The sequence below is a fragment of the Alligator sinensis genome, unplaced genomic scaffold (assembly GCF_000455745.1).
Source record: "Alligator sinensis unplaced genomic scaffold, ASM45574v1 scaffold241_1, whole genome shotgun sequence".
Taxonomy (NCBI): domain Eukaryota; kingdom Metazoa; phylum Chordata; order Crocodylia; family Alligatoridae; genus Alligator; species Alligator sinensis.
Window position 1 is genome coordinate 2,727,603 of NW_005841894.1, and position 12,796 is coordinate 2,740,398.

General features: G+C 36.3%; 1 protein-coding gene across 2 annotated transcripts in view; it reads right to left on the reverse strand.

The window, feature by feature from the left end:
• Positions 1 to 747: 747 nt before the first annotated feature.
• KLF12 (Kruppel like factor 12) overlaps positions 748 to 12,796 on the reverse strand; it is a 488,339-nt gene continuing 476,290 nt past the window's right edge. The window contains exon 9 of one of the 2 annotated variants that reach the window (XM_006018139.3): positions 748 to 1,081. In XM_006018139.3, the coding sequence (XP_006018201.1) occupies positions 1,071 to 1,081 (11 nt within the window). In that variant the 3' untranslated portion in view covers positions 748 to 1,070. Of the gene's footprint in view, positions 1,082 to 1,233; positions 1,303 to 12,796 lie in introns of those variants that run through there. The other variant, XM_025197322.1, reaches the window with a different exon arrangement.

The following is a 12,796-nucleotide window of genomic DNA, read 5'->3' on the forward strand; positions in this document are numbered from 1 at the left end:
GCCCATTTGAAAAAACAGTATCATAAAATAAAATACGTGTCTACTAATATACAAAAACATTAAATATCCTGAAAAAAGCAACTACATGGTACAATTGCTGTAACACTAGCATTGATTCCATAGATTTCAAGAGTCTAATACTTTTATAGTCATCTTCTCATGCACACACACACACACCCACCCACACACACAGGATGTCTCTCTTTTATGCTACAGGTATTTCTTGTTTTCTGTATCATTTTTATGAAAGACAGGCAAAGATGTAGGTAATGTGTAATAAATCCAGTCTCTTTGTAGTATATCGTAGATGGAGCCTTTAACCTTCTGGGCAGGATTCCAGTCTTTCAGTCTTGCTAGCTGGTCTTTTCCCCTCGTTTAATGACAGCCTTAAGTTTTATTTGCATCTCTTCAGATCCAGCACAATTATATATCTTTTACATGACAGGGTAGTTGTCTTGTACAATAAACTTAGTTTTAGGAGGGCAATTACTGAACACAAGTTCACATTGTACTGTACATTTTGTTAATAAGTAGATCAATGTAAAATCACTCAATAATATGGAAAGTTTTAGCTGAAGAACCAAAGAACTATGTCATTTTACTCCACCCTTTGTGAGTCAGTAAAATGGATTGAATTATATACCTGTACTAGCTCTTCAGTATGATGAAACTCATCATGAAAGATTCAGAAAATGTTACTACATGTTGGCAGTTTATAAAATAAGATTAACGAGTTGATCCATTGGTATTAACATGTCTTTAATAATGACAGCATTCCTTATAAAGTAAATAGCTATTAATTAAAAAGCCTGTCCAGATATGCTCATAGAGTGATGTATATGTGACTAGGTGCACCTACCAAAGGTGGTGAGCAGGCCTATAGAAAGGAAGTCCTTTTCTACATTTCCAGTGCATTATATCCAGGATCTTGAGCCATATTGTTTCTGTTAAATCCAAAGGACTGGGCTTCTGGGAAAATAATTAGATTGTGATGATATAATAAACCACAAAGCTTCCCCAAGAGGTTATACAGGAACTCTTCGTCTCTGTAGCTTCTCTCTGTGTCTTCTTTAAGCTCCATCTGTTGGGGGTCAAGAGGAGAAGTGTGGTTAGTCTATGTTGTGCCGTGATAATGCCTACTGGAATTACAGTTTCCTCAGAAAAGTTACAAGCTTACAGCAGATGTTGAATGGGCCTCCAGTCTTACTGTCAGGGTTGTATTTGTGGAAGAATGGTGGCCAGGTTGCCATCTTTATCCTACCACTGTTACAAAGTGATGCACGTAGTGCAGTTCAAAGGCATCTAGGAACATAGCCCAAATATAATAATTTGACTAAGCATTCATATATTGCTTTATAAATATGAATAATTTATTTATTTAGAAAATAGGCAGAAGGGATCCCCCAAGGATCCATTAGTGGCTAAGTATCATATTTAAAAGATCTAGCCTTTCTGGACCTGCAGATCTGAATCCTAAAAGAAACTACTGAGACCTTCACTCTCAAGTGATAGGCAGGCTGATCTCCATTTAGTGCACAGCTATAAGTCAGTACAACAAAACACATGCCTATTCTTTGTGAATATTAAAGCTTCAGTCAGCCTTTTCATAAAGATAAAGGTTTTCTTTGATGTCAAGGAGAATTTGGAAGAATGATTGCATTGTGATCTTTGCTAGTTAGGTCATCCTCCACCCAGAAGTAGCTGCATTTCAGGGGAGCTGTCTCGACATAGTTTGTCAAGTGCCTTGGAATGAAGGTGCTGTATGAGGTCTTGCATAGCAAGTTCCTTCATAGCAACTGATGAAGCATATTGTTGCTTATGAAAGCTTAGGCATCTCTGGTATAGTTACTCTATAAGATGTACCTCTACCCTGCCTTCTGTCTAACTTCAAACTAACATCACCTCTCTAACATTAAGATTAGTAAATTTTCTTTCCATGAGTAAAAGATTTCAGGAACAGATTCTAAATGGATACATGGATCAGCATATACACACATGAAACCAGGTGTCCAAATAATGTTATCTTTGAAGTGGCAAAGGTATGTGTGCATATGTGTGTGGGTGTATGTGGCAAAGAGAGGAAGAGGCCTACCATATGGTTTGGATTGGTGGTTTGATGAGCACAAGGCCTAAAACAAGCCAAAGTGAAGGCATGGCAGTCTTTCAGCTGATGTCAGTAAGCTTCGGAAAAAAACCAGTGAAAGAACATGAGTTCTGATTTCTAGGCAGAAACAAAAGGAAATATATGGACAGCTTGAGAAGGGCATATGGGAGTGTGTGTGTCTAGAGATGTACCTTATATCACAGATATTAGACATGTACTGCAGGATTTCATTCTTAATCTCTTGTAACTTCCCCCATCTCTAGACATCATTACAGAATCCAAAGTGACAACTGATGGACCTAGCAAGAAGGGTCTTTATTTTTCATAAAGTGAAGATAAGAACCAATTTAAATTGTGACACACAGTTAACCTTAGATTGATTTTTGACAGGATTAAAAGTAATGGGTTAAGAATTCTTAATCCATTTAAAACAAACAGGAAAGACCATGAAACCATCATCTTAAATCAAGCCTTTGTCACTGCATCTGCTTGCACATTGGGCAAGCATGTGTATTAAATTGGATATTGTAATCTGGCAAACCCTGGTAAATAAGGCAATAGGTATACATCATTGTTCCTTAGCATCTGACAGAGTAGACTATTGTCTATGAAGCCTATGCTTCTCTTGTAGTCTCTAAGGGTGCCTATACATGAGCCAGGAGGCTACTCCAACGCTCTGCAACTATGGCAAGTTGGAGCATGGTAATTACTGCACTCCAGAGCCTCTTTGTCTCATGTATGGGGATCCTGGTTTTCTCTGATAAAAAAAAATCCCCAATTTTCAGATTAAAAAAAGTAACCCAAAATCCATCGTTTTCCATGATTAAAATGAAATGCCACTAATATATAGAGATATATAAAGTGGTGTTTCATTTTAATCATGAAAACGTGGATTTAGGGTTAATTTTTTAAATCTGAAAATTGGGGATTTTTGTTTTATCAGAGAAAACCAGGATCCCTGCCATGTATCAGCATCCCCTGTGCTTCAAAATGGCAGCAGGGTGCTTTAACTAAAGGGGACACTGATACATGAGAAGCTCTGAGCACTTTAATTAGAGCAGATCTCAGATTGAAAATAAAATATAAATAACTAGATTATTTAATTATGTGTTTTTAGTGAAGGCTTTGAATAAACTACTCTTACTGCAGAAATAAAAATTAGTAGAATAATAGTGAAATTCTGTACTACAAAAAACAGACTCATGAAGTTATTCCTGTAGAGATATATTTATTTAATTTTCAATCTACTCTGAAATCTCACATGTATGAAATGCACACACACACACAAAATATAGATGTGCTATTTTATTCCAGGAGCTATAATATAATAGTAATTTTAGCTATATATATGGTTTTTTAGACTTGAAGCTTAATTTTTCATGGGATGAGCTTGGATGACAGGAGCTTGTGCAATGCAGAGTGGATTTATTTCATGCTTTCATTCTTCTTTTAATTTCTCCCTTTTGTATCACCATCCTGTCCCGTGATAGAACCTGAGTAACTGAAGTGGGAAGTAGAAAAGGAAGGCATCCTTTTAAGATTAAGTTATGTCAGTTTTGGGTCTCCTATATTTTATTTCAGGACTCAGCTAGAAGTATGAATTTTATGTCACAGATACATCTCCAGGCAAATCTAGGTCTTACATATGATAATCATGTGTGTGTGGTGTTTGGCTTATTGAACAGGTAAAATGATGTGACATCTTTTAACCTTAAGGCCACCATCATTTACTGAATGACACATTTTTGGTAACTATAGAAATTTTCCCGGGCTGGAGTATTGGAATGGAATGTTGCTATGTAACAGGACTCCAATAAGTGTCCTTAAAATGTGATGAAGGAATGAAGTCTGTAAATAGAGGCCTTCCTGTCATAAATGTAAGATCTGTGCAAAGCCTACTTTTAGAGATATTGCATCAGAAAATGGGCAGAGAACCAAATACATCGGACAAGAGAATGTGAAAATTCGATATGTCAAAATCTGATACATCCCATATGTCTGTCACAGGTATGCAGACATGTTCAACATGTTTTTAACACTAAATTTACATTTACATTGGCTTTTATTACTTTAATAAGATTTTGAGAAACAGCACTGCCCAATTTAAAAGCTCCATTTTTTGCCTCTCCGGTTTGGATAAGAATAGCGTTCAACTCTGTGCACTGCAACATTTGTTCCTTCAGTCATACATTTCTTGAAGAAATGTGACTGATGGGGAAAAAAAAGATTTAAGGAAAACTGAATGTAGTAGATGAACAACTGGATTATTTGCAGTCACACAGGGCCAAGTGAGATGAAAAGCCAGTTCCAAATTAGTTAAACTAAGCTCCTAAGCATGACCAAGGCAAATTTTAGATGCCTGAATCAAAAAGAAAACAATTAAAAACATCTCTCAAGCAGAGCTCATTAGGTAATTAAATTGATGCATTGCCTATATTTTGGACTACACCTGACCACCCATTGTAAAAATATGATACTATTAAATTTTTGGTATGGTGATAGCTCACTGTGAAACCTTGCTTGACTTTGCATTTGTTTTTAGTTTAATTTTGGTGCGGATTTTTGTTCAGATTAATATAATATCCAGGCATAAGGTGATTAGTCATTGCAAACAAGTTCATAGGTAGTCCTGCCAGTGAGGTTAATGTTGACGTGAAACACATCTGTTAGGCTACTTCCACACCTTTGATGTTCCCAAATTTCTAATGGTTAAGTCTAAACCAAAACAGAAATGCAGTACATTAAACATATACATCAATTTACTTCTCCATTCCATTTCCTGTAGTGTGTAACTAATATGTGATAGAGGCCTGATTCCAAAACCAATTAAATCTTCAGTGAGCTTTGTAACAGGCCAATGGGCACAAGTAATGGCTCCAACTCAGGAATGCACCCAAGTGTATACTTACCTTCAGGTCCAGATAGAAGTGTCTTTTAGAATTTAAACTGAAAGTTGGTTTCAGGAGCACAAAGTAAAATTGCACAGGGGAAAACTTTTAGTATAAATGATTTATCAGAATTGTAATTCAGTATACTGTGCTCTTTATAGTAAAATATAAATTTTTTTCTATATATTTATATATAGAAATATATATAATTCTAAATATTTTTTCTATATATTTCTATAAAATATAAATATTTTTTCTTCTATTTTTGTTATTAAAAATGCTTGCTGATTAGTACTTCTGTCCTTAGTATGGTCTTAACACATCCCCATGTTTGCTATTATAAGCAAGGCTTTCCAAATGATTGATTTTTCAATTTGGCCAAAATGACAAATCAAAACTAAAATTGTTTCCTGTTAACTTGAAAGGATTTGTTCAACCTGCTGTGAAATTTTCTTTTAACCATGTGTTTTTTAAAAACTAAATTTCTTCTCATTTTATTGAAGTAAACAATATTATGAAAATATCAAAACTTTTTCTTTCAGGAGTGTTGATGTTTAACATTTTTCCAGGTTTCTGTACGTGAAACAGTTCAGTAAATTTGTGCCAGTTCATTAATTATTTTAGGCAAAACAAAGTTTTTCAAAAAAAGTATGACTGAAAATTATAGTTTTATCATTAAAATTATAGATTGAAAATATAGTTATGGCATGCTAATTTTTATCACATTAATAGGAATGCAGAAATAGTTTTTTTCCTATATTTTTCATAGAAAAAATGAATAGCCTGTAGAGTTAGAACCATGCCTATTCCTAATCCAGCTGCAAAATTGGATTAACTCAGAAAAAAACCCAACAACTACAATGCTTGCAAACTAATGCCAAGAGACCAAACAACACAGAAGAGGAACTAGAACTCCTGATACAGAACATTAAACTGGTTGTTATAGGGATAAAAGGATATGGTGGAAGAGCAATTATGACTGGAACACAGATATTGAAGGATATGTACTGTCTAGAAAAGATGGAGATTTTTGCATGTTAATATTGTATTAGACTGGAAAGAAGTGAAACCTAAATAGAACAGAATCAGTGTGGGTTTGAATCAGGTTGAGGAGGCTCTACTGAAATAGTACTAGGGACCTAGTATAAGATTTTCTGAATTTGGCATGAACTCTTGAATAGTTTTGGTCAACCTGTAGCTGCATTTTTGGTGAATAAAGACTTTGTCCAAAAAATGACTTCCAGTAGGAAACCTCTATTGGAAGCCCAGTAGAGTTTAAAACTCTATGAAACATCCTCCTTGTCATGACCACTTTCCCTCAGTGGCATTGGTTACAGAGTGTCTCAATGTGTTCTCCCATCAGTCACTCATGTCACAGTTGAATGTAAGGTTACGATCTAATAGATCATAATTAAGATATGGTTCAATAAGACAAAAGTATTTTTCCAGAACACTTTTTATTTTTAAATTGTGGTAGTTTCTCCCAGGAAGGTTGGACTGGTAAAGAGTTAGCTACCTAACTGCACAGGCATAAAACAGGATTAGGAGTAGAGTCTTCTACTGGAATGTCGTTGTGCCCAATATGTTGGTGACTTATTCTCCCCCTGTTGAGGTACCAATGATTGACTGTTAATAGACTGCCTATACAGGGAGGCCATGTGATCCAATGGGTTGGACAGTGAAGAAAGAATCAGGACACATATCTCCTGACAAAGCAACGTCTTTTTTAACTCTCTGTACCACTGCTTTCTCATCTGTGCTCTTTTCTTGTTTATTTAAATTGTGGAGACTGTCCTTTGCTACCTCTTTGTTTAGTGTCCAGCATAAGCTCATTTTTAGCTGGGGCCTTTAGGCCTTACTTTAATACAAATACGAAATAATAACAACATTGCAAAGGCTTGTGAAAGATACTCATACCTTGATACAACTTCAGCATAGTGATGCCACATAGCTTTGTGGATGAAAACTGGCCCTTTGTGTCACAAATATCTTATTGGCTGAGTGTATACAGGAAACAAAAACCCAGAGCCTGATTTACTGTCATGTAGTTTGTAAAGTCAGCTACGGTGTTGATAAATGCCTATGCAGGAGCTAATTTTACAAGATACCATAGAACATTTAAGATCAGGCTGGCCCAGTGCTGTTTGTGACCAAGAACTTATGGTTACCTGAAAGACTGATGTTATTGAAACAAATATTTGGGAAATTCCTAAGGATGTGCATAGTTGTCAGCACTTAATTAAATACATGTCTTGCTTCTATGGAAGTCCAAAACTCTAATGCTATGGGGCTTAGTGCTAAGATGTGCTCCTCCAAAATGGGTTAATTCAACTTTACTTAAGCTCTGTTGAAGAAAGAATTTTATTTTAAATCTAAAGATTAAAGATTTGGCATCAATTTATCTGCCTGGATCTGTAAGACCTGGATTTCCACATGAACATGGCAGTTTTCAGTACCAGGGAGCTAAACTAAAGAGAGCAAATAAAATATTCTTCATACTTTAATCTGCAAATTAAAATGTGAACATCATCAGCAAACTTCTCAATTCCACTGTCAAGCATTTTCAATATTTAATTTTAACTTGCCATCTTTTCTTAAGTGCACTAAGAAGGAGGTTTGCAATGTTGTGTTCATTACAGTTCCTCTACTTGCTTCCCCTGTAAAAGCAGGGCTCTACTACTACGCAGAAGATGAGGAGAGTTATTCAAAAGCTTTTCAGCTCTACATATCACAAACCACTCTGAATCTTCTGAATATTCAGAGACATCAACACATCAGACTGGGTTCAGAAGGGGCGCACTTGATAGTCTTCAAAGCCTAGTTTTATGCAACTCCCTTTTTTTTTTCTCAAATGAATAAGAGCTTAATGGCCTTTTGAAAAAAAGCCCTAGATTTATTCTTTGTATCTCATGGGATATTTTCCTTTTCTCCTAGCCCGCAATTTCTGTTTCTGTTTTTCAATGGGTCAGCGATAGGAAAGTTAATCTCCCATTGTGTCACTGAAGCTATATTCTCCCATTGATTGCATCATAATATAATGTCATCTACAGTGGGATTGCCTTGGTTTAACTGAGAACAGAATTTGGCCAGCTTAGAATTTTCCCTCTAAAACTCACAAGTCACTAAAAGCTAAGACTCTGCACACCTTATTCACATCAAGTAGCATCTTATCATGCACAGAGCATGTCTACATGTGCAATTAATGTGAAGCAGTAAACTCCGGGGCTTACTGTGCTGGAGTTTGTAACTCCCAGGCATGCTGTTTGAACATGCACCTGGGTCTGCAGCGTGTTGAGTTGGGTCAGAGCAGCTTCAGCTGGCAGACAGTCGTGGGGGCCAGCCTACAAGCCCGGGGCTCCTCCCTTCTGGCTCAACATGCTGCAGAGAGGCTGGCTGGAGCATGGGGTGCTCCATTGTGGGGCTAGCCAGCAGGCAGCCCAGACACTGATGTACCCTTGTGTCCCAGCCAGCCACATCAGTATCTAAGCATGTGGTACTGTGGAGTTAATTAGTATACTCTAGCCTAATAGGGGTACACATGTAGGTGTGTGACTTTTACTGCAGAGCTAATTAGTCTATTCCAACGTCTTGTGCAGATGCATAAGGTATTAGTCATAGTGAGAAGATATATCAGAATCTGACCCTAAAAGAAGTTACTGTCAGTAATAAAGACTTAATGATTTTGCCTTGTGTTTTTATTTGAGATACACAAACATTTAGAAAACAAGGTTGGGAAAATTTGATATGCCTGATGGTTTCAAATATTTAACGAGTCTAAACAAATAAGCATAACAGTTATGGGCATTTTAAATGAGACGTGATAGTTCATTTAAACCCTAATATTTTCTGCCGAACAATGGCAAAACACAACAACAGATACTTTGTGTTGATTCTTTAAAACAAATAACATTAAACTTACGGAAATAATGCCCTGAAGGTATTGTGCTGAAACACCTGTTTTCTGGAGCAAGATACACTCCTCTGGGAAATAAGTTCAAAGCAAGTATAGTAACATCCTAAATGTGTTTGCCAAGGTACAACTGGAAGTCAAATCCTAGATTCAGTGCTGTAAATGGAAAAAATAAATGCCACGCTCATTTTTCCGTAATAACCAAAGGTAATTTGTTCAAAGTGGTTGTTTTATTTCTAAGACAAGATCAGCCATTTGGAATTTGAAGCTTTTAACTCAATTCTTAAAGGACAATACTGAGCTGAATTTAAAGAAAAAATGTTTACTTTTTACTTTATGTTCATATATTTATGTATTTATCCACATATTTAAAGGTGCTTAATGCAAACTGAGGCAGGAGCAAAAGTTGTAATTACAGGTCAAGAATCAGTTTCACTTCAGTGTTGCACAAGAACGTGATTGAATGCTCACTTTAGTGAATGAAAGGAGATTTGATTCCTTCAGTAAGCTTTGGATTGGGCACATGGAGCCTGTTCCTCCTCCCATTAATTTAAATGGCACCAGATCTGGCTATATAGAAAATGAATATTTTTGATTTCTTCTAAATTGGAAGAAATCGCTGAAACCAAAAGTAGGTGTAAAACTGATATAGGAAAGATTACATTCAGGCCCCATTAATTCTGTGTCAATATTACTTCTGTTACATTGTAATTTATATGGTATATTAGTCTTAGGACAGGAGTCAGTAAAACAGAAAAGTAATAGGGGCAAGAAAAGACCATGTGTGGTTTTTATTTATGCCCTTTTGGGGACACCCTGGTTCTATTTAATTTAATGACAAATCTCCCAGTGACTTCAGTCAGGATAGGATTTCACTCTTTGTACATTGTGTTTATGATTAATTTAAAGTTTGTAATAATTAGCCCTCTCAGCACAATGCGGAAGCAAGGGCGGACACCCTTTATTTTGCTGGAGCAAACAGTCTGTGCACAGGTGTTAGCATTTTCAACAATGGTGACAACATAAAAGTTTACAAAAGTACTGTTCTACGCAAAGATGATTTGTGAGTAAAGCATGAACAAGTAGATTTCCCTTAGATCTTATTTATGCAAAGCAATCTTATCACTAATCGCATCTTACTGACAACTGGCAAAAGCAGGCAAAGTTTGATAGCCTATAATAAAAATCCGTTGCACTTCCTCCTTCTAAACCAACAGTTCTTCCTTCTCCAGAAATAAACCTTATTTGTGGTAGTTATCTGTTAAATTTGCATTTTTCCAGAAGCAAGATGGAATAGGAATGTGCATGACTGTGTGTGAGGTGATTCCTTCAGAGGAAATAAACTGTTGAATATAGCAACGAGCATAATAGCAACAAAGATGTGAAATTGCTTGACTGGCTGACTTTGAGCAAAAAGTCCCCCAATATTTTGTCAGCAAAGAAAAAAAAAATCTCTCACATTTATTTGTTATCAGGACTCCCATTTTAAACATGGCCAAGTGACTGGTTGAGATACAATTTGGGTCTCTTTTGTCAATAATTTATGGCCTGACCTCTCTCTCTCTCACTTTGAGTGAAGGCTAACTTCCAGGTTTCCAAAGGGAGACTGCAAGGTAAGGCCTTGTGCTTTCCAAGGTCCTGTTTTAAGTTTAAGGATGGGGGAGTGATCAGGGCAGCAGCCTCAGGCATCGCCTTGAGGAAGGTGCACAAATAGCCATTTGCCACTACTGCCAGAAGTGCAGCACCTGGCATTGCCCTGGACACCAAAGCTGGAGGTGTGTTAATGCCTCTGAAAGGTACAGGCTATCCAGGGAAGCTTTAACTTTTGAAGTGACAAGCTGCAGGCCAGATAGGAATCTTGACACTGGGAGCAGCATAACATGAGTGCATTTTTTATGAGTCTGAGGAAAGACTGAAAACTTGATATCATCCAGATTCAACTAAAAGTTATGGAAAAAGAAAATAGCTTTGGTGGAAAAGGGTGCTTCAGCCAGCCCTACAGCAGTTTGACCTGAAGATAGCCCTAGAAACAGTTCCAGAGTCACCAATGCAGCTGTCCGTGGAGTCTTCAATAGCCAGATGTTGTTGCTGAAAATACATTCTAGAGTTCATTTGTGCAACTTATAGTCCTGACCTCGGGTGACCAAGACAGCTGACTGTTGGAACTGAAAGAGCTAAAGGAGATTAAAGCAGAATGTCAGGCTTTGGAATGATATGGTATTTTACAACCAAGAATGTACCGAATAAACATGTATCTGACTATTTACTTTGCCACTGTACCTATGTTCCAAGAAACCTTAGTAATGATCTGTGCACTCTGTCTACTCTATCACTAGCATAGCTCATGAGCAGAGCTTATCTCCCAAACAATGGGAAGAATTGGTATTTGTTCATGGCTTCTAAGCATTACTCTAATTTACAATTTTGACCTTTTGAAATTCTTCCTGTCCTGTGGGCGATTTATTACCTTTCAGGGTGAATTCTATGAGATAACTGTAAAAGGTTCTGTAAAAAAAAAAAAAAAAAAAGAAGAAAACCTCCCTTTCTGCACAGGAATTTTAAAGGTCAAGGAATTTACTTGCTCTTCAATGACCCACAGGAGGCATAGCAAAATTAATTACCTGTGACAGATTACTGCACATCATGTCATCTCTGCTGACGTGATCCAGTGCAACATCAAGTATTGGTCAATTCAAGGTTCATAAGGAATGAATAAGAGGACAGTGATTGCATAATGCTTACTTACTTCCAAGACCCAGGATCTCAGGATGCTGCAAGGATATTCAGCTTCTAATATATACATATTTTGGATAAGCCATAAAAATGAATTATTGTTAAATATTAGTAATAAATTTCACTACCCAGGGTATGTGCCTCTGATTATCCCATCCAGGTTCCTATTTCTACACAGGTCACTATATTCTATCTATGAAAATTCCTTACTCAGTTTCAGATAGATAAGATACAGTATTCTGCATTTCCTGTTTTAAACAGTAGCATTGTTTTGGGCTGTTACACCTTTATAGTATTACATCTAAAATCACTGTCATCATCCACCCTGCCTCATCAGGTACATAAAGGCAGAAATGAAAAGGTGTTTGTCATACCTATGTTGGGATTATTTTTCCAGGTTTTCTATATTCAGATGTAATCATCAGAGACCCTGGTTTTCTCTGATAAAAAAAATCCCCAATTTTTGGATTAAAATAAGTAACCCCAAAACACCACTCCCTCTCTCTCCATAATATATATATATATATATATATGGCATTTCATTTTAATGGTAGAAAAATGTGGATTTTGGATTACTTTTTTAAATCTGAAAATTGGGGATTTTTTTTGTCAGAGAAAACAAGGATCCCTGGTAATCATGCTATTTAAAGCTACCATTGTTTAAAAAGCATGAGTTTAGGCTGGCCAATCCTCTTGCCCCAGTGTTGTCAAAGAAAAAATTGTTTAAATAGCCTATCATCAGGCATTCTTAAAACATATCTTAGTTACATCATCTTCTGTGCTATTCATAGTTTTAGAGCCTCTTAATTCTGGAACCTCTTCGTTACTTATTTTGTCAGTTCATTTTACTTTGAATGTTCCATGAAGAAATCTGCTTTGAAAGCTGTTCAATTTGCATAGGATGGACTTGCTTTTCTAGGACTCTGTTCCATATAGAAGGATGTTTATGATACTACTCATAAGGGTCTTAATTTTAGAGTTCTTTCTAATTGTAATAGATTACTATCATGTGTTATGTTTTTTTAAATACAAGCCTTGGATAACTTAAATACAACACTTAATTTGTTTAGATTTTGCATCAAACATGCAATCACCCACATACATACATTTTATAGTTTGAAAAAAACATTTGTAAAGCACAATGGATTTCAGTCAAATGAA